The sequence below is a fragment of the Hyperolius riggenbachi genome, chromosome 12, assembly GCF_040937935.1.
Source record: "Hyperolius riggenbachi isolate aHypRig1 chromosome 12, aHypRig1.pri, whole genome shotgun sequence".
In the NCBI taxonomy this organism is placed as follows: Eukaryota; Metazoa; Chordata; class Amphibia; order Anura; family Hyperoliidae; genus Hyperolius; species Hyperolius riggenbachi.
This window is the reverse complement of record NC_090657.1, coordinates 136,301,138-136,326,988: the sequence shown is the minus strand read 5'-3', so window position 1 is coordinate 136,326,988 and position 25,851 is coordinate 136,301,138. Positions and strand designations below refer to the sequence as shown.

Here is a 25,851-nt window from a genome sequence, read left to right as displayed (position 1 = left end):
GCTGAAACAATGTATAATAGGCTTTGTAATGTATACAAAGCCTATTATACTGGCTGCCTCCTGCCCTGGTGGTCCCAGTGTCCGAGGGACCACCAGGGCAGGCTGCAGCCACCCTAGTCTGCACCCAAGCACACTGATTTCCCCCCCCCTGCCCCCTGATCGCCCACAGCACCCCTCAGACCCCCCCCCTGCCCACCCCCCAGACCACTGTTTGCACCCAGTCACCCCCCTAATCACCCATCAATCACTCCCTGTCACTATCTGTCAACGCTATTTTTTTTTTATCCCCCCCCCCCCCTGCCCACTGCCCCCTCCTGATCACCCCCCACCCCTCAGATTCTCCCCAGACCCCCCCCCCAGACCCCCCCCCCCCCGTGTACTATATGCATCTATCCCCCCTGATCACCTGTCAATCACCTGTCAATCACCTGTCAATCACCCGTCAATCACCCGTCAATCACCCCCTGTCACTGCCACCCATCAATCAGCCCCTAACCTGCCCCTTGCGGGCAATCTGATCACCCCCCCACACCAATAGATCGCCCGCAGATCCGACATCAGATCACCTCCCAAATCCATTGTTTACATCTATTCTCTCCTCTAAACACCCACTAATTACCCATCAATCACCCATCAATCACCCCCTATCACCACCTGTCACTGTTACCCATCAGATTAGACCCTAATCTACCCCTTGCGGGCACCCAATCACCCGCCCACACGCTCAGATTGCCCTCAGACCCCCCCTTATCAATTCGCCAGTGCAATATTTACATCTGTTATTCCCTGTAATAACCCACTGATCACCTGTCAATCACCTATCAATCACCCCCTGTCACTGCCACCCATCAATCACCCCCTGTCACTGCCACCCATCAATCAGCCCCTAACCTGCCCCTTGCGGGCAATCTGATCACCCACCCACACCAATAGATCGCCCGCAGATCACCTCCCAAGTGCAGTGTTTACATCTCTTCTCTCCTCTAAACACCCACTAATTACCCATCAATCACCCCCTATCACCACCTGTCACGGTTACCCATCAGATTAGACCCTAATCTGCCCCCTTGCGGGCACCCAATCACCCGCCCACACCTCAGAACGTCCTCAGACCCCAGCCCTGATCACCTCGCTAGTGCATTGCTTGCATCTATTTCCTCCCTCTAATCACACCTTGAGACACCCATCAATCACCTCCTGTCACCCCCTAGCACACCTACCCATCAGATCAGGCTCTAATTTGCCCTGTGTGGGCTCCTGATCACTCGGCCAAACCCTCAGATCCCCCTCAGACCCCCTTCCGATCACCTCCCCAGTGCATTGATTGCATCTATTTTCCCCTCTAACCGCCCCCTGAGACACCCATCAATCAGGTGTATGATGAGTTCATAGAAGATTTTATTTTTTGTCAAAAGTTAGCGGAAATTGGATTTTTATTGTTTTTTTCACAAAGTGTCATTTTCCGCTAACTTGTGACAAAAAAAAAAAATCTTCTATGAACTCACCATACTCCTAACAGAATACCTTGGGGTGTCTTCTTTCTAAAATGGGGTCACTTGTGGGGTTCCTATACTGCCCTGGCATTTTAGGGGCCCTAAACCGTGAGCAGTAGTCTAGAATCCAAATGCCTCAAAATGACCTGTGAATAGGACGTTAGGCCCCTTAGCGCACCTAGGTTGCAAAAAAGTGTCACACATGTGGTATCGCCGTACTCAGAAGAAGTAGTATATTGTGTTTTGGGGTGTATTTTTACACATACCCATGCTGGGTGGGAGAAATCTCTCTGTAAATGGACAATTGTGTGTAAAAAAAATCAAACAATTGTCATTTACAGAGATATTTCTCCCACCCAGCATGGGTATGTGTAAAAATACACCCCAAAACACATTATACTACTTCTCCTGAGTACGGCGGTACCACATGTGTGGCACTTTTTTGCACCCTAAGTGCGCTAAGAGGCCCAAAGTCCAATGAGTACCTTTAGGATTTCACAGGTCATTTTGCGACATTTGGTTTCAAGACTACTCCTCACGGTTTAGGGCCCCTAAAATGCCAGGGCAGTATAGGAACCCCACAAATGACCCCATTTTAGAAAGAAGACACCCCAAGGTATTCCGTTAGGAGTATGGTGAGTTCATAGAAGATTTTATTTTTTGTCACAAGTTAGCGGAAAATGACACTTTGTGAAAAAAAAACAATTAAAATCAATTTCCGCTAACTTGTGACAAAAAAATTTTTTTTTCTATGAACTCACTATCCTCCTAACGGAATACCTTGGGGTGTCTTCTTTCTAAAATGGGGTAATTTGTGGGGTTCCTATACTGTCCTGGCATTTTAGGGGCCCTAAACCGTGAGGAGTAGTCTTGAAACGAAATTTCTCAAAATGACCTGTGAAATCCTAAAGGTACTCATTGAACTTTGGGCCCCTTAGCGCAGTTAGGGTGCAAAAAAGTGCCACACATGTGGTATCGCCGTACTCAGGAGAAGTAGTATAATGTGTTTTGGGGTGTATTTTTACACATACCCATGCTGAGTGGGAGAAATATCTCTATAAATAGACAATTGTGTGTAAAAAAAATTAAACAATTGTCATTTACGGAGATATTTCTCCCACCCAGCATGGGTATGTGTAAAAATACACCCCAAAACACATTATACTACTTCTCCTGAGTACGGCAATACCACATGTGTGGCACTTTTTTGCAGCCTAACTGCGCTAAGGGGCCAAAAGTCCAATGAGCATCTTTAGGCTTTACAGGGGTGCTTACAATTAGGCACCCCCCAAAATGCCAGGACAGTGAACACACCCCACAAATGACCCCATTTTGGAAAGTAGACACTTCAAGGTATTCAGAGAGGAGCATAGTGAGTCTGTGGCAGATTTAATTTTTTTTTGTCGCAAGTTAGAAGAAATGGAAACTTTTTTTTTTTCTTTTTTTTGTCAGAAAGTGTCATTTTCCGCTAACTTGTGACAAAAAATAAAATCTTCTATGAACTCACCATGCCTCTCACTGAATACTTTGGGATGTCTTCTTTCCAAAATGGGGTCATTTGGGGGGTATTTGTACTATCCTGGAATTTTAGCCCCTCATGAAACCTGACAGGTGCGCAGAAAAGTCAGAGATGCTTGAAAATGGGAAAATTCACTTTTGGCACCATAGTTTGTAAACGCTATAACTTTTACCCAATCCAATAAATATACACTGAATGGTTTTTTTTTTATCAAAGACATGTAGCAGAATAACTTTCGCGCTCAAATGTATAGGAAATTTTACTTTATTTGAAAAATGTCAGCACAGCAAGTTAAAAAAGTCATTTTTTTGCCAAAATTCATGTCTTTTTTGATGAATATAATAAAAACTGAAACTCGCAGCAGCAATCAAATAGCAGCAAAAGAAAGCTGTATTAGTGACAAGAAAAGGAGGTAAAATTCATTTAGGTGGTAGGTTGTATGACCGAGCAATAAACCGTGAAAGCTGCAGTGGTCTGAATGGAGAAAAAGGCTCTGGTCCTTAAGGGGCGAAAAGACTGTGGTCCTGAAGTGGTTAAAAGGAAATAAATAGGTTAGCCTTTATATTCCTCTCACTTCAAGTGTTCTTGAGGGCCATTTCACACTGGCGTGGTGCGGCATTTTACCACACCCTACCGCTAGGGCAGTGAAAGTCTATGGTGGAGTTCACATTGCCTGCAGTGCGCCGAAAGTGCCCTGTCTAACGTGACGCATACCAACCTGCAGCAGACTGGAAGTCATGTAAGTCTATGGCGACGTGTTTTTAAACGAACTATTGCAGTTTTACGCGTCGCACATGCACAGAAGTGGATTTTAGCAATACGCTTCTGTGCACCTCATCGATTCACCAACAGGAGGTGAGTGAGGGTCACTTTCTGCTTGGCTGGAGGCCAGACGAGTATTACTGCATATTAACGCAGTTATCCCCGAAGGCCTGGTTTTGGTGGTGCAGCCCCTTGGCCGCACCACTACAGCCAATCTGCAGTGTGAAACTGACCCTAAGGTATTCTCTGAAAGTCTGTGGTAGTCTAGCAGATCCAACCCCATGCCTTGCTAGTCTAGTAGTAGTGGTAAATCTCTCCCCTTTAAGTATTATTTGAAAGTCAAGGATCCATCCAACCCCCTTTCCTTGGCACCCCCCCCCCCAGAGATTAGAAGTGATGCTTTAAGTATGTCTCACCTCTCCTCGTTCCTGTGGTGATTAGCTCTCTCTCTCTATCAAATCAAGCCAGGGGAGAGAGAAACAATCATTGCCGAAATCGGGAGAAGTGAGACATACAGCATCACTTCCAGCTGATCTCTGTTAGGGGGAGAGAGAGTAGAGTCGAACATGATGGTGAAACACCTTGGTTAGTGCCCTCAGTGCTGCTTGTGGTGATGAGCACAGGCCCATGTACACTGTGCTTCTTCAGCACTGCAGACTAACAATCATGCCAAACAATCACACCAGAACTGGTGGGGGTATGCTACTAACTTCGCCTAGGGCTTTAGTAAATCATCGTTAGAGTCTGGAGTTCTTTAGCTGTTGTTCAGCTTTGCCCGGCTGGTGTGCAGATTGAATAAATTATACCTGCTTTCTTTTTCTAACCCAAAAATGGAGCATTTATTTAAGCTTTTTATTTTTTTAAGTCAGAATGAGCTTTATTGTCTCAGGCAATTGAACACTTAAGAGAACACACAGGCCTTTCTAACCACTGACTTTGTTGAGCGAACAACTTTCATCTACACAACTACATTAGGATTATGACTTAAATACTCTGTTTGATTCAGGGTACCACTCAGTTCCCCTCATCCCTTCCAGGCATCCTTCCTCTGAGAAAACTTGCAACATCTTCCAAATTGCCTGCAGAGTAGATCTAAAGAAGTTCTCTCATCTCTAGCCTTCTTAAGGTTAGCATGTTAGAAAGATGGCAAAGAGTCATAAGCACACAATAACTCAGCGTGAATCTCTTCTGTGTGTTATAGCTAGCTTGCAGCTAGTTATGTGGTAAGCATATTAAATGATACTCTGCAAGGTCGCCGTGCACTGCATTCTCTTTTGTCCTTCATTGAAAACAGTGTAGACAATAGTTCATTCAGGTTTGAGGCAAATAAAATAACTCTTAGTAGGCCTAATACAGGGGTGTCAAACTCAAATACAAAGTGGGCCGAAATTGAACACTGGGACCAAGTTGCGGGACAACCTCAATGTCTAGTGGCCACCTTATAAAGTTTCCTGGTGTCTAATTGCCCCCCTCCAACTCCTATATAGTTCCCTTGTGTCTAGTGGTCCTCCTCCCTCACATATACAGTTCCCTGGTGTCTAGTGGTCCTCCCTCCCCTATACAGTTCCCTATCTAGTGGCCCCTACCCAATCCTATACAGTTCCCTAGTGTTTAGTGCTTTACCCCTTCCTCCCCCATATGGCTTCCCTGGTGTTCTAGGGCTTCACCTCCAATATAGCTTCCCTTGTGCTCTAGAGTGGGCCAAACATAATGCAAAGTGGGGAAACCCCTTGAGGGCCAAATTTAATGGCTCTGAGGGCAAGATTTGGCCTGCGGGATGGAGTTTGACATGTATGGCCTAATAGTAGGGAATGAGGGAGCAATTCCAGAGCCATAGGCCATGCAGGGCTAGCCGATGACATTTATTTAGAATAAGATACGTTTTCATGTGTTTCTTTCAGAAAAATACAGCTTTAACGCCCAAGTTTAGGCACTTTTTTTGAATACATTTATTATTTTATCATTTTACTTCACAATTAGAATTGTGCAGTTTAAAAAAAAAAAAAAAAAAACACACCAGAGGGACACACCAGGAGACGCGATCACTGAGGGCCAGGAAGAGGATGGAGGAAGAAGAAAAGGAGATTGCCGCCGGAAATCACCGCTTAGCAGACAGGAATCCACGCACAGGGAAGATGCAAAGTGCCGGCGAGGGATAGCGCACACCAGCGACGCTGCAGGTGAGTAATAGGTATTACTGGACAAGCCTGACTCGTCCTTGACGATAGTAGTTAGTTTGCTTTGGGATGAATCAGGCTCGTCGTTAATGCTAGGTAGGTTAAAAAGAAGCTGAAAAATCATCCCCTTGGAGAAAACTCAGAAAGTTAATTGCATATGACCCAGAGTTTCTTTGGCAGCACAAATGGGACCTGCACAATATTACATAGGTGGTTTTAATTTTTGACTGACCAACCTACGTCAGGGGTACAGTTAAAAATAGCGTAAATTGCGTTTTATAATACATTTATCAGTGGAACTGTGCGCCATTAAAAAATGCAGGGCTGCTGCAGGCAGCAATAGTACTAACTAGGGTCACATAATGATATAGAACATTATGCAGCCCCGACATGCACTATAAATCACACCTGGTGCCCCCAGCCTGTCTGCCCCAGCATGCCTCATCTACCTGAGATGCTCAATGTACTCCCCGGCATCATTAATTACCCTCCCGAGCCTGGCTCACCTGCACGGAGCAATCCTGTCCTCGCTGGGCACGCAGCGGGCACAAAAGGGCCGGGCAAGAAGCAGCGAAGGGTGACACACAGCCGGGCGCAGAGCTGGCGCAGAGAAGGGGGAGCCGGCAGGGGAATAACTAGACTTAACAGGGCCCCCCTGCAAAAATGGTAGCATGGGGCCCCCTTGGTCCCCGAACCCCATGCAGGTCACATGATCGGTAGCCGGCGGGTGGCAGCAGAGAGTGTTCTGCTGTTAAGCAGCATCTGGAAGCAGGAAAAAATTACACATGCTCCTGCACACTGAGGTTTTTTTGCTAATTGGCTGCACAAGTGGTTGTGGAGAGGGAGGGGTCGCAGGGGTGATTGCTACACCCATGGTAGGAATAGGCATGAACGGGTAAGGTCAGAGACTTTCCGAGCTGCTGATGAGAGAGAAAATCCCTCCTCTTCCCACACAACGATGTACAGAGGAGAGAGGATTATAACGCTATTTAGCACTATAAGTGTTAGTCACCATGCATGCATGCACCATTTTTTAACCACTTAAAGACCGCAGTGTTAAGCCCCCTAGTGACTAGGCCATTTTTTACTAAATAGGCCACTGCAGCTTTGAGGCCTCACTGCAGGGCCGCACATGTCTGCACACAAGTGATTCCCCCTCCCCTTTTCTCCCCACCAACAGAGCTTTCTGTTGGTGGGGTCTGATTGCTCCCCCAGTGTATATTTTTTTTTGTAAATATATAGCTCCCCCAGTGTTTTTTTTATTTTTTTTTGTAAATATGTATTAATAATATATGTATTTATTTTTTAAATAATTTCCCCTCCCTCCCGCAATCAGCCTACCACAGCGGATCGCCCCTGTGTCCCCTGTACAGAGCTGCCTTAGATCGCAGAGCTGTACTTAGTTATTAGACAGTGGTTTCGCCATCTAACAGTCTCCGAGCTGCGATCGCCGCTGGGAGACTGAAGGCGGAGTGGAGCTCCTTCATCAAAGCGGAGATGCGCGCGCTCTCCTGCAAGCCCCATAGGAAGCCATATAAGCCAATCGGGGAGGAGTGGTCCTAGGGCTGCCGCCGCGTTCACGACAATTGCCGTGGAGTAATCGGCAAGAGGTCAACACTTATAGCGCTAAATAGCGTTATATAATGTAAGTCAATGCGGCGCCATTCAGAGCCGGGACCTTCTGGTGGCAGCTTTGGAGTCAATTTTTTTTATGTATTTCAGGTAATAGTATACAATAATTCATAACAGACTGTGGTGTTGATATATATATATATATTATATATTATTATTAATGAAAAGGGGTGCCTAAATAGATTGTGTTTGAAGTATGTTCCTAACTTATCATGCTTGCAATGTTCTTATTAATGAAATGAAATATCAGTTAAATTACTTCATCTGTTTAATTAAAACTGCAGAAGCAATTAGCTGTCTAAGCGGAGGCTGCTGTCAGCAACTAGGCAGCTTGCTCCCTGATGACAGAATGTTAAGCAAAAGTAGATGGGGAAGTTATGCTATTAGGTTCTTTTACTTGGTCATTGTTAAATAGTGTTGAGCAAAGTAGTCCACTGAATAGAGATTCTGAAATCCTCTGTTTTCTTTTATCCCAGAGCTTTTACCCTGTAACAGATCGCCTTAGTAAATGCAATTAACTTAAAATGTGATTGTCAGCCACAAAATCAAATTCCATTTACCCACTGCTCTGTGTTTATTATGTAGTCTACATCCTGACCCTGCATTGCAAGGATCCCAGTGCACTACCGTAGATAAATAAGCAATTGTATCTATCCTACTTCTCCTGAAATGACTTTTTAAGATAGTCCACAGTTTTATTTTATATTTAATTCTACTTTTTAATTTTTACTGTTTTATTGTTTTTGCTTAATGACACATTCATTGAAGTATGCCAAAGCTAAAATCTAGAAACTATTGACCCTTTTTATCTCTTTCCTGCTCTCAGAAGCCATTTTATGCTAGGAAAGTGTTTTATAATTTCTTAACAGTGAGGGTCACACTGTAGTCTGACCCAGTCCCGACTCAGACAGGAACTGCCACTTACATACCTGATGTTTAACTTTTTGAGGCAGAGAAAAAAAAAAAAAAGAAACAGCATAGTTATTTGTGTGCTAGGCACTGTCCCATGTCATCTCGGGTATCCTTTAAAGAGATATCTTCCACAGCTCTTCTTATCACTAGCTGTCCTTCAGAGGGGCTTATATTCTAATCCCTACCATAGTCATATGTCCATTATAGTCTGAAGCCAATTTGGGGCTAAAGCCACATTCACAGTGGCAGTTGCGTTGCCTGTGACAACAGGAACGGAACGAATCTGGATAGCAACACCTCATGTTATAGTCAGGTTGCGTGGGGTACAGTGAAGCATACAATCAATGAAAAATATGCTTTACTTCTACTTTTTGCACGCACTTTTATTGTTAAAGAGACTCTGAAGCGAGTCTAACTTCACTATTTTAACATGCAGCCATGTAAAGAACTACAACCCATGCTAAAACGTCGATATCCCGCGGCAAAAAGGAGGGGTTTATACCCCCCAAATCCCCCCTTCAAAATCCACTACTTTCTTGGTCGTGGCTTTTGCTGCTCCTGGAGGCAGAGCTTTCAGCTCTAGATCTGCCTCCATGCGCGTCAATCGCCGCGCGGATCTCCGCCTCCTCTCCGCTCCTCTCTGTGAAGGAAGATTGAGAGGGGCGGGGAGAGGCGGCAATCAGCGGGGATTGACCCGTTGAGAGGCATAGCTACAGCCATAAGCTCTGCCTCATCAGGAAGCGCTCCCTGGAGGTAGGAGAGGGGATTTGGGGGGTATAAACCCCTCGTTTTGCCGCGGGATAGTGGCGATTTAGCATGGGTTATAGTTCTTTACATGGCTGCATGTTAAAAAAGTCAATGTAGACTCGCTTCAGAGTCTCTTTTACATATTGTATGCAGGGCAGTACCATATCAAAATACAGTGCCCAGAGGAAACTTATGCAGATACTTTATAATTAGAGGTGGTCAAACAAGATGCAAATAATTTGCGCCATCCTCCTCTGATCACTCGTTCCCCGCCGCCGGTCCCGGTCAAATTACGCGCGTCACGCGTCTGCACGGCCACTTGCGCTCCTGCTCGCGTCTCCGGGAACTTACTGCGCAGGCACAGTACAAGAAAACCTTGTACTGCACCTGCGCAGTAAGCTCCCAGAGACGCGAGTGGGAGCGCGCATTATTAGTCTTGTTAGATGAATAATTGACTGGTGCTGGCGGCAGGGAACGGGTGATCGGCGCAGAACGGTGCGGGACATGACAGCTACCGGGGACTGATAGAAGCCCCAGGTAAGTGTCTGTTTTTGTTTATTGCAGGACTTCACAGAACCGTTTTAAAGAGGTTTACACAATCTCTACCTACAGGATGTGAGGGACCTTGTCACAATAGGGAATCTAAAGCCTGGTACGCACTTTTAGGGCTCGTTAACACTGCAGGCATTTTCGGCCTTTTTTCACCTGCGTGCGCTTTTTAAAAAGGCCCACAACGCTTGTGCAATGAATGTCTATGAGAAGGTTCATATCAGCACGGGTCGTGCGCTGGACGAACAGCAAAGCAGAGCGCGGACCAGTCCGCCCCAATGGAAGGTATAGAAAAAACGCAAAACGCTTACAAAATCGCTTTATCGCAGCATTATATTTATTCTTTTCCGGTTCAAAAAGTTCACTTCCTGATAGTGTTGGGCGAACACCTTCGGGTTCGCGAACGTTCACCGAACATCGCCGCGATGTTCGGGTGTTCGCGCCAAACTCCGAACATAATGGAAGTCAATGGGGACCCGAACTTTCGTGCTTTGTAAAGCTTCCTTACATGATACATACCCCAATTATAAAAAAAATACAATTTGCAGGGTATGTGCACCTTGGGAGTGGGTACAAGAGGAAAAAAAAATATTTGAAAAAGAGCTTATAGTTTTTGAGAAAATTGATTGTAAAGTTTTAAAGGAAAAACTGTCTTTTAAATGCGGAAAATGTCATGTTTCTTTGCACAGGTAACATGCTTTTTGTCGCCATGCAGTCATAAATGTAATACAGAGAAGAGGTTCCAGGAAAAAGGACCGGTAACCGTAACGCTAACCCAGCAGCAGCACACGTGATGGAACAGGAGGAGGGCGGCGCAGGAGGAGAAGGCCACGCTTTGAGACACAACCCAGGCCTTGCATGAGGACAAGAAGCGTGCGGATAGCAATGCTTTTTGCCGCCATGCAGTCATAAATGTAATAAAGATGAGAGGTTCAATAAACAGGGACCGGAAACGCTAACCCAGCAGCAGCAGCACACGTGATGGAACAGGAGGAGGCGCAGGAGGAGAATGCCACGCTTTTTGAGACACAGCATCCCAGGCCTTGCATGAGGACAAATAGCGTGCGGATATAGCAATGCTTTTTGCCGCCATGCAGTCATAAATGTAATAAAGATGAGAGGTTCAATAAACAGGGACCGGAAACGCTAACCCAGCAGCAGCAGCAGCAGCAGCACACGTGAGGGAACTGGAGGAGCCGCAGGAGGAGAAGGCCACGCTTTTTGAGACACAGCATCCCAGGCCTTGCATGAGGACAAATAGCGTGCGGATATAGCAATGCTTTTTGCCGCCATGCAGTCATAAATGTAATAAAGATGAGAGGTTCAATAAACAGGGACCGGAAACGCTAACCCAGCAGCAGCACACGTGAGGGAACAGGAGGAGCCGCAGGAGGAGAAGGCCACGCTTTTTGAGACACAGCATCCCAGGCCTTGCATGAGGACAAATAGCGTGCGGATATAGCAATGCTTTTTGCCGCCATGCAGTCATAAATGTAATAAAGATGAGAGGTTCAATAAACAGGGACCGGAAACGCTAACCCATCACAGATGGTCATTGTTCATGTTACTTGGTTGGGGTCCAGGAGTGTTGCGTAGTCGTTTCCAATCCAGGATTGATTCATTTTAATTTGAGTCAGACGGTCTGCATTTTCTGTGGAGAGGCGGATACGCCGATCTGTGACGATGCCTCCGGCAGCACTGAAACAGCGTTCCGACATAACGCTGGCTGCCGGGCAAGCCAGCACCTCTATTGCGTACATTGCCAGTTCGTGCCAGGTGTCTAGCTTCAATACCCAATAGTTGAAGGGTGCAGATGGATTGTTCAACACAGCTACGCCATCTGACATGTAGTCCTTGACCATCTTCTCCAGGCGATCGGTGTTGGAGGTGGATGTGCACGCTTGCTGTTCTGTGGGCTGCTGCTGCATGGGTGTCAACAAATTTTCCCACTCCAAGGACACTGCTGATACCATTCCCTTTTGGGCACTAGCTGCGGCTTGTGTTGTTTGCTGCCCTCCTGGTCGTCCTGGGTTTGCGGAAATCAGTCTGTCGGCGTACAACTGGCTAGAGGAGGGGGAGGATGTCAATCTCCTCTCTAAAGTCTCCACAAGGGCCTGCTGGTATTCTTCCATTTTGACCTGTCTGACTCTTTCTTCAAGCAGTTTTGGAACATTGTGTTTGTACCGTGGATCCAGAAGGGTATAAACCCAGTAATTGGTGTTGTCCAGAATGCGCACAATGCGTGGGTCGCGTTCAATGCAGTCTAGCATGAATTGAGCCAGAGTCCTGCCAGAATCCTCATCATCCTCTTGTGAGCGTTGTGATAGTTGTTGTGATGCATCATAGTCGTCACCTTCTTCCTGGTCTGATTCTGCTGACCATTCGCGCTGAATTGTGGAAGTCCAACGTGCACCGCTCTGGCCCTCGTCAGTGGTGGCAGGAAATTCCTGCTCCAACTCCAGCTGTTCCTCCTCCTCTTCTTCGTCATAGCTGCTGGGGCCAGCGTTTCCTGATGCGGATGGCCTGATGTTGGTACCATCACGCTGATCGTTTTCTCCTTCAGATTCCCCCAGTTGCATCATGACAGCTGTTTCCTTGATTTTCAACATTGACCTCTTCAGTAAATACAGCAGTGGTATGGTAATGCTGACTGAAGAGTTGTCACTGCTCACAAGCAACGTGGATTGCTCAAAATTTTGGAGGACTTGGCAGAGGTCCAACATGTTGGCCCAATCGGATCCACAGAAGCTTGGCAGCTGTCCGGATGCGCCTCGGTACTGCGCCGTCATGTACTGGACCACTGCACTCTTCTGCTCGCAAAAGCGGGCTAGCATGTGCAGCGTAGAATTCCAGCGCGTAGGGACATCACACAGCAAGCAATGGTGGGGGAGATTGAAGCGCTCCTGCATCTTGGCGAGTGCCCCCGAAGCAGTACTGGAATTTCTGCAATGTTTGGCCACTCGTCGCACCTTCAACAGAAGATCGGCCACGCCTGGGTATGTCCTCAGGAACCGCTGAACTACTAGGTTCATCACGTGCGCCAGGCAAGGGATGTGTGTCAGCTTAGCCAACCTTACAGCGCGAATGAGATTACTCCCATTATCACACACAACCATGCCCGGTTTCAGGTCCAGCGGTGCCAGCCACAAATCCATCTGTTCCTTTATTCCCCTCCAAATTTCCTCCCCTGTGTGCTGCTTATCCCCAAGGCAGATCAGCTTCAGCAACGCTTGCTGACGCATGCCAACAGCTGTGCTGCACTGCTTCCACGATCCTACTGCTGCTGGGTTAGCGTTTCCGGATGAGGTACAGCTTTGAGATGCGTTGGAGGAGAAGGAGTCAGAGAGGTAGGTGCTGCTGTTGTTATCCAGTGGGAGGGACGGCGGTGCAGCTGTTTGCGGCGTGGGCAACACCCGCGCCGTAGCAGGTGAGGAATCGCTGCCAGGCTTCACAAGGTTCACCCAGTGCGCGGTAAGGGAGATGTATCGACCCTGGCCGAACGCACTCGTCCAGGTGTCAGTGGTGAGGTGAACCTTGCAGGCAACGGCATTCTTCAAGCTTCAGGTTATTTTGCTGACCACGTGCTCATGCAACTCAGGCACTGCAGAGCGCGCAAAGTGGTAGCGGCTGGGAACCACGTAACGTGGGATGGCCACTGACATCATGCCCTTGAAGCTGTTTGTCTCCACCACTCGATATGGCAGCATTTCGCAGGCCAGAAGCTTGGCTATGCTGGCTGTTACTGCCACGGCCCGGGGGTCATTTGCTGGCAATTTCCTCTTGCGATCAAACATCTCCGAGACAGACAACTGAATCGTAGGGCTGCACACTGAAGGGCTGTTGGTTGTTGTGTTTGATGAACACTGGGAGACCTCAAGAGCACTACTCCGGAAAGTGACAGTGTCAGCGTCGTCTGATGTTTGTGAATGTTGTGAACCACGCAATGGCTGGGCTACTGCTGCTGCTGAGGCGGGTCTGGTGGTGAGTCTGGTGACCCCAAGGGAGGCAGTGTTGCTGGTACCCTGTCCTGCCGCGTTTGCCCACAGAGTGGGATGTTTGGATAGCATGTGGCGGCTCATGCTGGTGGTGGAGAGGTTGTTAATACTTTTCCCCCTGCTCAGGCGGGTCTTGCACACCTTGCAAATCGCCATAGTACCATCCTCAGTGCAGTCTTCAAAGAAAGCCCAGACTTTGGAGTACCTGCCTTGCTGGCGATTTCTGTTTGCGCCTCTTTTGCCTCTCACTTGAACTTCCACGCTTGTGGTGCCTGAAATTGCGCGCCGCCTACCTTGTGGCACAAGGCGAACTCGTGCAGCAGTGGGTTCTTCAACAGACTCATCTGTGCTGCTGCTACGACGGCGATGTTCTCGTTCACAAACAAAATCTGGGTCTCTGTCCACATTGTCCATACCCTCCTCTTCCATCTCCTGAAACTCGTCATATGTCATTGTGGGGGGCCGCCGCCGTGGAGTAGAGCTCCCCAGAACAACCTCTGCGCAGCTCACGCCAACGTCGTCTTCCAGATCTTGTCGGCCAACCTCCTGCAATTGCAACCCCTCCTGCCCAACTTGCTCTGGGATTTGGGTTTCCGAGTCCTCCTCGGACTCGCCTTGTATTTCAGTGCGCGGTGCATTTCCCACAGTTAATGGTTGTGAATCCGGGCACAACATTTCTGGCTGTTCCTCCATTGACCTTTGAAAGGTGGAAGTTTGTTGGACTGGGAATAGCTCCTGCGAATACCCCATTGTGTCCTGAGGTAATTCATCGGACTGGTTATCTGGCAGTTGTGTGCGTGGTGTCGCTGCCCGTTGTGTCAGCTTTGTGCCCACTGGCTCCTTGTAACTGGCTGAGGACTCGGACCTCGTGCATGATGTGCTGGTGCTGCTTAACCCACTGCTGGACGCTTGAGAGGTCATCCAAGTAATTATCTGGTCCTGTTCTTTTGGATTTGTGAGGGTTGTTGTCCTGGACAACATGGGCGGTATTGAGTGGGTTTTCTTGCGTGCTCCCCTGTGGCCTGTACGTGAACCGTGAGGGGAAACACCTCTTCCCTTGCCCCTCCCTCTTTCACCGGATTTCTTCCTCATTTCACTTATCCTTAAAGTACACGCTGACTGGCAGCAGTACAGTGGCAGTACAGAAATGCTATACAGTGGTGGGTGAGCGGTGTACCACTATTCCCAGTAGCGACACAGAGCACAATGCTATACAGTGGCGGGTGAGCGGTGTACCACTATTCCCAGCAGCGACACAGAGCACAATGCTATACAGTGGCGGGTGAGCGGTGTACTACTGTTCCCAGCAGGCACAGAGTGGCAGTAAACACAATGCTATATAGTGTGGCTGAGCAAGGTACACGGAGTGGCAGTAAACAGAATGCTATATAGTGTGGCTGAGCGAGCGGTGTACTACTGTTCCCAGCAGACACAGAGTGGCAGTAAACAGAATGCTATATAGTGTGGCTGAGCGAGCGGTGTACTACTATTCCCAGCAGACACAAAGTGGCAGTAAACACAATGCTATATACTGTGGCTGAGCGAGGTACACAGAGTGGCAGTAAACAGAATGCTATATAGTGTGGCTGAGCGAGCTGTGTACTACTGTTCCCAGCAGACACAGAGTGGCAGTAAACAGAATGCTATATAGTGTGGCTGAGTGAGCGGTGTACTACTATTCCCAGCAGACACAGAGTGGCAGTAAACAGAATGCTATATAGTGTGGCTGAGCGAGGTACACAGAGTGGAAGTAAACAGAATGCTATATAGTGTGGCTGAGCGAGTGGTGTACTACTATTCCCAGCAGACACAAAGTGGCAGTAAACACAATGCTATATACTGTGGCTGAGCGAGGTACACAGAGTGGCAGTAAACAGAATGCTATATAGTGTGGCTGAGCGAGCGGTGTACTACTGTTCCCAGCAGACACAGAGTGGCAGTAAACAGAATGCTATATAGTGTGGCTGAGCGAGCGGTGTACTACTATTCCCAGCAGACACAAAGTGGCAGTAAACACAATGCTATATACTGTGGCTGAGCGAGGTACACAGAGTGGCAGTAAACAGAATGCTATATAGTGTGGCTGAGCGAGCGGTGTACTACTGTTCCCAGCAGACACAGAGTGGCAGTAAACAGAATGCTATATAGTGTGGCTGAGCGAGCGGTGTACTACTATTCCCAGCAGACACAGAGTGGCAGTAAACAGAATGCTATATAGTGTGGCTGAGCGAGGTACACAGAGTGGCAGTAAACAGAATGCTATATAGTGTGGCTGAGCGAGCGGTGTACTACTGTTCCCAGCAGACACAGAGTGGCAGTAAACAGAATGCTATATAGTGTGGCTGAGCGAGCGGTGTACTACTATTCCCAGCAGACACAGAGTGGCAGTAAACAGAATGCTATATAGTGTGGCTGAGCGAGGTACACAGAGTGGCAGTAAACAGAATGCTATATTGTGTGGCTGAGCGAGCGGTGTACTACTATCCCCAGCAGACACAGAACAGTAAACAGAATGCTATATAGTGTGGCTGAGCGGTGTACCACTATTCCCAGCAGCGACACAGAGCACAATGCTATACAGTGGCGGGTGAGCGGTGTACCACTATTCCCAGCAGTGACACAGAGCACAATGCTATACAGTGGCGGGTGAGCGGTGTACTACTATTCCCAACAGACACAGAGTGGCAGTAAACAGAATGCTATATAGTGTGGCTGAGCTAGCGGTGTACTACTATTCCCAGCAGCGACACAATGACTGGGGGGACCCTGGCTAGCGTGGCTGGAGCGCGAACTACCCTGCCTGCCTACCCAAAGCTAAACCCACAGACAAATGGCGGAGATATGACGTGGTTCGGGTATTTATTTACCCGAACCACGTGACAGTTCGGCCAATCAGAGCGCGTTCGGGTCCGAACCACGTGACCCGTTCGGCCAATCACAGTGCTAGCCGAACGTTCGGGGAACGTTCGGCCATGCGGCCGAACGGTTTGGCCGAACACCATCAGGTGTTCGGCCGAACTCGAACATCACCCGAACAGGGTGATGTTCTGCAGAACCCGAACAGTGGCGAACACTGTTCGCCCAACACTACTTCCTGACAGACGTCAGGAAGTAAAAAACCGCAATCGCTCTGCAAAACCGAATAGAAAATAGTATAAAAAAACCACGCAGGTAATCGCAGGAATAAAAAAAAAAAATGACAAAACTCGGGCGGCCACGCGAACGGAATGCAATGTGAACGAGACCTTAGTTATGATTGGCCAATCTATGAACAATTTTACTATCTCCATGTAGTATGATGGTTTACCTCCTACACAATCTGCTCATAGCTAATAGAATTCAATATTGGTTGACCCTCATATGTCTAGAAGGTAAAATTGGTCAGTGATTGTCCAATTGTGGGTTTTTTATATATTTATGGAGTTTGGGATTTATGTTCTGGGAAGACTGAACAGAAAACAAACAATTATAAACTGTTAGCAATAACATAAATAACTATGCATATTTTAATTGCAAATTATTTAACAATATCTTTTTGATTCAGTCTGCATTCATTTATGATTTTCAACACCTTCTGAACTTCTTGCTTACAGCCATGGCAATGCTGCATAATTTTGCTTACGTAACTATCTATAATGTTCAGGGATTGTGTCATCGCCTTACTGCTATCATTAAATTCAGCACAGATTTGTTTTGCCCAAACCCCAAGCTTTGTTATTACCAGTTTCACCCTTACAGCTAATCCAGATTAATTGCCAACACACAATCTTATAGTACCCATACACGGTACAATAAAAACGTTCGATTTTCCTGTTTTTTCAACCAAAATGATCGAATCGAATGAAAGTTGAAAAGAATCCTTTTTTTAACAAGAAAAACGAACGATTATCCATTTTTTTCTATAAAAATCAGATCAGACATGTTGGGAAAATCTTTATATTCGATCTAATAGAACAATCAAACTAAATTATCTAATCGAAGAAAAAAAAGAAAAATTGTACCATGTATGGGCATCTTTAGTGGTTACGGTTCTCTATGACCTCCCGTAAGGGTACTCCATTAAAGAAACTTGAAATCAAAATTGTCTTGTTTCTACAAAAATACTTAATACAATAATAATACTACAATAACATTTGTACTTGCCAAAACCTTTGCAGCAACCTGTTAAACTTTAAAAGTGTCTAAAGTGCTCTTGTTTTCTACAGCCAACAGGTTTTCAGACACCCAGTGCGCACCATGCCCAGAGGGAACTTTTTCTAATGTTACATCTGACACAGAAGCTTGTATAAAATGGCAGAGGTAAGAAATGCACATAAAGATATGTCACACCATGCAACTAAGTTTTTAAACTGGACCTGAAATTAAGATTGAAAGAACATATGTTTAGCTGGATGTCATAGCACAGCGCATATTAAAATTGTTTACATTGAAAAAAAGGTTTAACTTTTTATCGTTTTCTTGATAAAATGGTAAAAGGGAAGTGCCACTTATCAAGGAAAAAAAAAACACATATACAGGATCTTCTCAAAAAATTAGCATACTGTGATAAAGTTCATTATTTTCTGTAATGTACTGATAAACATTAGACTTTCATATATTTTTGATTCAAATACACACAACTGAAGTAGTTCAAACCTTTTATTGTTTTAATATTGATGATTTTGGCATACAGCTCATGAAAACCCAAAATTCCTATCTCAAAAAATTAGCATATTTCATCCGACCAATAAAAGAAAAGTGTTTTTACAACAAAAAAAGTCAACCTTCAAATAGTTATGTTCAGTTATGCTTCAATACTTGGTCGGGAATCCTTTTGCAGAAATGACTGCTTCAATGCGGCGTGGCATGGAGGCAATCAGCCTGTGGCACTGCTCAGGTGTTATGGAGGCCCAGGATGCTTCGATAGCGGCCTTAAGCTCATCCAGAGTGTTGGGTCTTGCGTCTCTCAACTTTCTCTTCACAATATCCCACAGATTCTCTATGGGGTTCAGGTCAGGAGAGTTGGCAGGCCAATTGAGCACAGTAATACCATGGTCAGTAAACCATTTACCAGTGGTTTTGGCACTGTGAGCAGGTGCCAGGTCGTGCTGAAAAATGAAATCTTCATCTCCATAAAGCTTTTCAGCAGATGGAAGCATGAACCCACTTTTGAACCAGAAACAGCGGCAGAAGCGCCTGACTTGGGCTACAGAGAAGCACCACTGGACTGTTGCTCAGTGGTCCAAAGTACTTTATTCGGATGAAAGCAACTTTTACATGTCATTCGGAAATCAAGGTCTGGAGGAAGACTGGGCAAAAGGGAAATGCCAAAATGCCTGAAGTCCAGTGTCAAGTACCCACAGTCAGTGATGGTCTGGGATGCCATGTCAGCTGCTGGTGTTGGTCCACTGTGTTTTATCAAGGGCAGGGTCAATGCAGCTAGCTATCAGGAGATTTTGGAGCACTTCATGCTTCCATCTGCTGAAAAGCTTTATGGAGATGAAGATTTCATTTTTCAGCACGACCTGGCACCTGCTCACAGTGCCAAAACCACTGGTAAATGGTTTACTGACCATGGTATTACTGTGCTCAATTGGCCGGCCAACTCTCCTGACCTGAACCCCATAGAGAATCTGTGGGATATTGTGAAGAGAAAGTTGAGAGACGCAAGACCCAACACTCTGGATGCGCTTAAGGCCGCTATCGAAGCATCCTGGGCCTCCATAACACCTGAGCAGTGCCACAGGCTGATTGCCTCCATGCCACGCCGCATTGAAGCAGTCATTTCTGCAAAAGGATTCCCGACCAAGTATTGAGTGCATAACTGAACATAATTATTTGAAGGTTGACTTTTTTTGTTTTAAAAACACTTTTCTTTTATTGGTCGGATGAAATATGCTAATTTTTTGAGATAGGAATTTGGGGTTTTCATGAGCTGTATGCCCAAATCATCAATATTAAAACAATAAAAGGCTTGAACTACTTCAGTTGTGTGTATTTGAATCTAAAATATATGAAAGTCTAATGTTTATCAGTACATTACAGAAAATAATGAACTTTATCACAGTATGCTAATTTTTTTAGAAGTTCCTGTATATCCAAGAACATCACCTCTAGTTAGGAAATTTAAATAAGTTATTAAGGAAAGGAAGGTGCTAAAGGGGGTGTGGCCCAAAAAAATGAATAACACTCGCATGCAAATATTCAAACAAATGCATTTGCAGATTCACTCATCCAAGCACCACTGTTATCCCTACAGCGAAGTTAAAAGCCGGGATCTTAGTTCACAAAAGAATGTATTTTATTGCTTAGTCACCTACACTGCGCAAGAGCACCCAGGTAATCGTAGGTGTCCTAACTCTGGCCCTGTAACATGCATAGTGCAGCCATGCAAACATTCATTGCATCAAACCTATATAGGGATTAGGAGCACATCCTGATGTGTTCTCCTGGGACAGATAGCGCATCATACCAATTGCACAAGGGAGCTTACGTAATGTATCCATGCGCACCATGCACATACGCCAGCATACAGTAAGCTGTGTGCATGCTAACAAATAAACACAGACAGGGGAAGGAGGGAGTGCACTGGATTAAAACCCTGGCCACAAGGGTCAGTAACAAGAAAAAAAAACCACATATATATCCAGGCACATCACCAGGCACAAGTGCCCGCTTATCAGTCAACCAGGACTAGAGCCTTGTAAAAAATGTAACTCTGTCTCAGTTGCAGGGATCGAGACTCAATCCCTAAAGTGACAGTTTGGAGACAAGTGCTATTCAGATGCATTGATAGTCTAGAGGCTAAGAACATGTTTGTAGCTATGGAGGGGAAGGAGGAACAACATGTGACATATAATATATATTGACTTTCGGTGGACAGGTTGAGAAGGAGCACAATACGCTTGGGGGTTGGTCAGATGCCGCTAAGAGCTGAAGGAGGACAACCTGAAGATTGCAAGGAATGAAAAAACACAAAGATGACCAATGGTGAAATACTGTATGTCTAAGTACCAAAAGAGTTTTAGGTAAAGAGGATTACTCACACTTTTCTGGTTACAATAAGTTGCAAATACCATGATGCTCGTTCAGGTATGTGAGGATCCTTACTGGTTGCACTCCTGAGGATTAGGTCAGCGCCAAAGGGGACTTAACTAAAAACAACACCCCAAAAGAGGTGTAAAACAGTATTAAATGGAGGGTGCAGACACCCAAAATGATAAAATAAAAACAGTTTTAAAAGGAGAGGCAGTGGTTGGCTCACTTCTGTTGTGTTGTTCATGATAAAGCTATCACTGGTATGCAATCTGGAGAAATCTCTCAGAAAGATTAACAGGCCATAGACGCCCCCTAAATGAATGCAAGTGATGGGAAGCAATAGAGAGTAGCAATCTTCCACTTCAGCAAAACAACACATGGGCACCAATGATGTAGCAAACCGTTTTAATCCACTTGTAATAAAAGATAATAGTAGCAGCAATACAGTTCACATAAAAGAGAATGCGATACTTCACCAGTCTGATAACCCACACACAGATAGCCCACGGATAATCCAACAATTGTTTCACACCTCACTGGTGCTTGTTCACGGATACTGTGGCTTACATGGCGGCTATGTGAAAACACGCCGCACTCTGTACCGGTCATGTATAAAATATGCAGTCTCCCACGCTGACAGCCTGGCAGAGCAGGGCTACGGCAAGATGGCGCCCGAAGCCCTGTACTAGAGACACAAATAGGTCTCCAGTACAGGGCTTCGGCAGCCATCTTGCCGTAGCCCTGCTCGCCTGCCGGTGTCAGAAACAGACAAAAATTGGCGTGGCCACGACATTGTATTGGCGGAGCTAACGTAATGATGTAACAGCGAGGCATAAGAAAGCAGTGTTTACGCCATGATGTGGACAAACGAGACTTTGCATCATGGGTGTGCAGAAACTGTGTGATGCTAATAGTATACCGTAACCACAAAGCAGCAAACATAGCCATCTATGACCATTAAATAATAAATGCAGTAACAGTTACCCCGGACACCAGAAAATAAATGCAATAGGCAACATGTCAGCACAAAATAACCGCAATGCGGGCAACATGTCAGTATAAAATAAATGCAATGCGGGCAAACATGTCAGTACAAAATAAACACAATGCGGGCAACATGTCGGTACAAAATAAACGCAATGCGGGCAAACATTTCACCAGAAAAGAAACGCACTGCGGGCAAACATTTCACCAGAAAAGAAACGCACTGCGGGCAAACATTTCGCTAGAAAAGAAACAATGCGGGCAAACATTTCACCAGAAAAGAAACAATGCAGGCAAACATTTCACCAGAAAAGAAACAATGCGGGCAAACATTTCACCAGAAAAGAAACGCACTGCGGGCAAACATTTCACCAGAAAAGAAATGCACTGCGGGCAAACATTTCACCAGAAAAGAAACGCACTGCGGGCAAACATTTAGCTAGAAAAGAAACAATGCGGGCAAACATTTCACCAGAAAAGAAACGCACTGCGGGCAAACATTTCGCTAGAAAAGAAACAATGCGGGCAAACATTTCACCAGAAAAGAAACAATGCGGGCAAACATTTCGCTAGAAAAGAAACAATGCGGGCAAACATTTCATCAGAAAAGAAACAATGCGGGCAAACATTTCACCTGGAAAAGAAACAATGCGGGCAAACATTTCACCTGGAAAAGAAACAATGCGGGAAAACATTTCACCTGTAAAAGAAACAATGCGGGCAAACATTTCACCTGTAAAAGAAACAATGCGGGCAAACATTTCACCGGAAAAGAAACAATGCGGGCAAACATTTCACCGGAAAAGAAACAATGCGGGCAAACATTTCACCTGTAAAAGAAACAATGCGGGCAAACATTTCACCTGTAAAAGAAACAATGCGGGCAAACATTTCACCTGGAAAAGAAACAATGCGGGCAAACATTTCACCGGAAAAGAAACAATGCGGGCAAACATTTCACCTGTAAAAGAAACAATGTGGGCAAACATTTCACCGGAAAAGAAACAATGCGGGCAAAATTTCACCTGGAAAAGAAACAATGCGGGCAAACATTTCACCGGAAAAGAAACAATGCGGGCAAACATTTCACCTGGAAAAGAAAGCATTTACTCACCTGGCAGAAGTCTCCGGCCTCTGGCGCGCTGCTCCTTGGGACCGTCTTACTTCTCCTGCAGTCTTCCACGCTGACAGCCTGGCAGAGCAGGGCTACGGCAAGATGGCGCCCGAAGCCCTGTACTAGAGACAGAAATAGGTCTCCAGTACAGGGCTTCGGCAGCCATCTTGCCGTAGCCCTGCTCGCCTGCCGGTGTCAGAAACAAACACCGGAAGAGGAGGCTGGAGCGGGGCTGCGGGCAATGAACTGGCACGGCGTCTATAGACGCCGCTGCCAGTTCATTGAGGAGAGAGTGGCCAGAGTCCCGAGGCCGGGACGTCCCGCTGCTGAAAGCGGGACGTTTCCCGGGACCTCATTAAGCCTGGGACAGCGGACCCTGAATCCGGGACGTGTCCCGGGCAATCCGGGACGTCTGGTCACTCTAGTGAAGCTGTTACTGAAAAGTTTCTGTAACAAAAACGCCTGGAAAACCGCTCTGATTTAGCATTTTTCAGAGCGGTTTTCCACTTTCTTATACTTTAACATTGAGGCAGAAACGCCTCAGAAATCTAAAAAATGTTGCAGCCACTGAGTTTGCGTTTGTGGAAAAAACGACCTGCGCTGGTGTGCATCATCCCATTCACTTTCATTAGCCAAGCGGTTTTCCCCCTGCAAGCATTTTACAAAAGCATCAGAACCGCTCTGGTGTGCACCAGCCCTAAGGCCACATACACACATCAGACTATAGTCTTTTGAAAATGAAAGATCACAGACCAATTTTACCCCCTTCCATGTAGTATGAGAGCCATACCTACACAGTCTTTTCTATGGAGCTGAACTCCCATTAGATAGAAATCTTTGCAAGATGCTGCACACACAGATGCTGTACAGACACAAAAGATCAGTATCTGCAAAAGATCTTTTCCTGCCAAAGATCCGTTCCTGCAAATTGCAATGATAGTCTATGAGATCTGCAGATCCTCATACACACATGATTTAACTGACATTCATCTGCAGATCAGACATTCATCTGCAGATCTGAAAATCCATCCTGGTGGATCTGATCTGCAGATGAATGTCAGTTAAATCATGTGTGTATGATGATCTGCAGATCTCATAGACTATGAATGCATTTTGCAGGAACGGATCTTTGGCAGGAACAGAGCTTTTGCAGCTACAGATCTTTTGTGTCTGTACAGCATCTGTGTGTGCAGCATCTTGCAAAGATTTCTATCTGATGGGGAGTTCAGCTCCATAGAATAGACGGTGTAGGTATGGCTCTCATACTACATGGAAGGGGGTAAAATTGGTCTGTGATCTTTCATTTTCAAAAGACTATGGTCTGATGTGTGTATGAGCCTTAAGAGAGGTGGAAGCAGGGCAGGAGAATAGTTTGTTAATGATTACAACTATTCTCAGCACATGTAGAGGTGATCATAACTACAGTAGCACAGCACCAATGAAAAGCTAATGCCCCGCTTGAAGGAGGGACCCTTTCGTTAAGGTTAAGCAGTAGAGATGTTGCGAACATAGAATTTTCTGTTTGTGAACGGCAAATGCGAACTTCCGAAAACTGTTTGCTAACAGGCGAATCTGGTGAACCACCATTAACTTCAATGGGAAGGGAAATTTTAAAAGCTACAAAGACTGTTTCTGGCCACAAAAGTGATGAAAAAGTTGTTTCAAGGGGTCTAACACCTGGACAGGGGCATGCCAGAGGGGGATCCATGCCAAAAGTCTCACCAAAAATTATGGAGTTGACGCAAAGTCGGGTTTTAATCCCTAAAGGGCAGAAATCACATTATGCAGAGCTTTGGGTGTCAGTGGGCTGTGGAGTGTCACAAACAGAGAAATGCAATAGTACTATCAGAATACAGTGAAATAATAATGCACTAGAGTGGTTCTGTACCTGTAACTTAATGAGGCAACAGCATTAGTGTTCACACAGCTCTTGGTGTTAGTGGGCTGTGGAGTGTCACATACACACAAAAAAAAAGCACAGAAGACAGGTGTGCTAGCTCTCAATAGGGCTGTTTGTTCTTGTTCCTCACTTGCTGTGAAATCACTTCACAGGCCTAGCTAATGCTTTCCCTACCTATCTGCAGCAAATCTGTCCCCGCTCTCACTAACAGTCAGCAGCCAGCAAAGTATTGATCCAATATGGCCACTGTAACTGCTTTTTGATAGGGGGGTGGGGGGCCCAGGAAGGGGTGCTAGCTGATTGGCTGCCATGTGTCTGCTGACTGTGAGGTAAGGGGTCAAAGTTTAGCTCAATGATGTATAGGGGTGAATCGAACATGCCAAATGTTTGCTATTCGCCACAAATGCGAACAGCTGATGTTTGCAGAATACTGCTCGCCGATGAACTGTTCGGGCCATCATTATTAGATAATACAAGAGTTATTATTAGATACAAGAGTTCCCATTTCAGTTACAACCTCTGCTATGCCATTTGTTCCACCCCTTAAAGGACAATGTAGTGAGAGGTATATGGAGGCTGCCATATGTATTTTTTTAAGCAACACCAGCTGCCTGGCAGCACTGCTGATCTATTTGGCTTCAGTAGTGTCTGAATCACACCAGAAGCAATCATGCAGCTAATCTTGTCACATCTGACAAAAATGTCAGAAACACCTGATCTTCATATGCTGGTCCAGGGTCAATGGCTAAAATATTAGAGGCAAAGGATCAGCAGGACAGTCAGGCAACTTGTATTGCTTAAAAGGAAATGAATATGGAAGCCTCCATATACCTCTCACTGAAATTGTCCTTTAACCTCTTGAGCCCCAGAGGTTATAACCCCCTACTGACCAGGCCATTTTTTACAATTCGGAATTTCACAATTTTAACGGTTTATTGCTTGGCCATACAAATGAATTGTACCTCTTTTTCTTCTCACAAATAGAGCTTTTAATTGGTGGTATTTCATTGCTACAGTTTTTTTTTTAGATTAAAAATGACCGAAATTTTT

At 45.8% G+C, this 25,851-nt stretch overlaps 1 protein-coding gene across 3 annotated transcripts in view; it reads left to right on the top strand.

Annotated features, from left to right (window-relative positions):
• CD40 (CD40 molecule) overlaps nt 1-25,851 on the top strand; it is a 225,751-nt gene that overhangs the window by 145,961 nt on the left and 53,939 nt on the right. For all 3 annotated transcript variants that reach the window (XM_068264000.1, XM_068264001.1, XM_068263999.1), the window contains one exon: nt 17,992-18,085. In XM_068264000.1, coding sequence (XP_068120101.1) covers nt 17,992-18,085 — 94 coding nt within the window. The remainder of the gene's footprint in view (nt 1-17,991; nt 18,086-25,851) is intronic.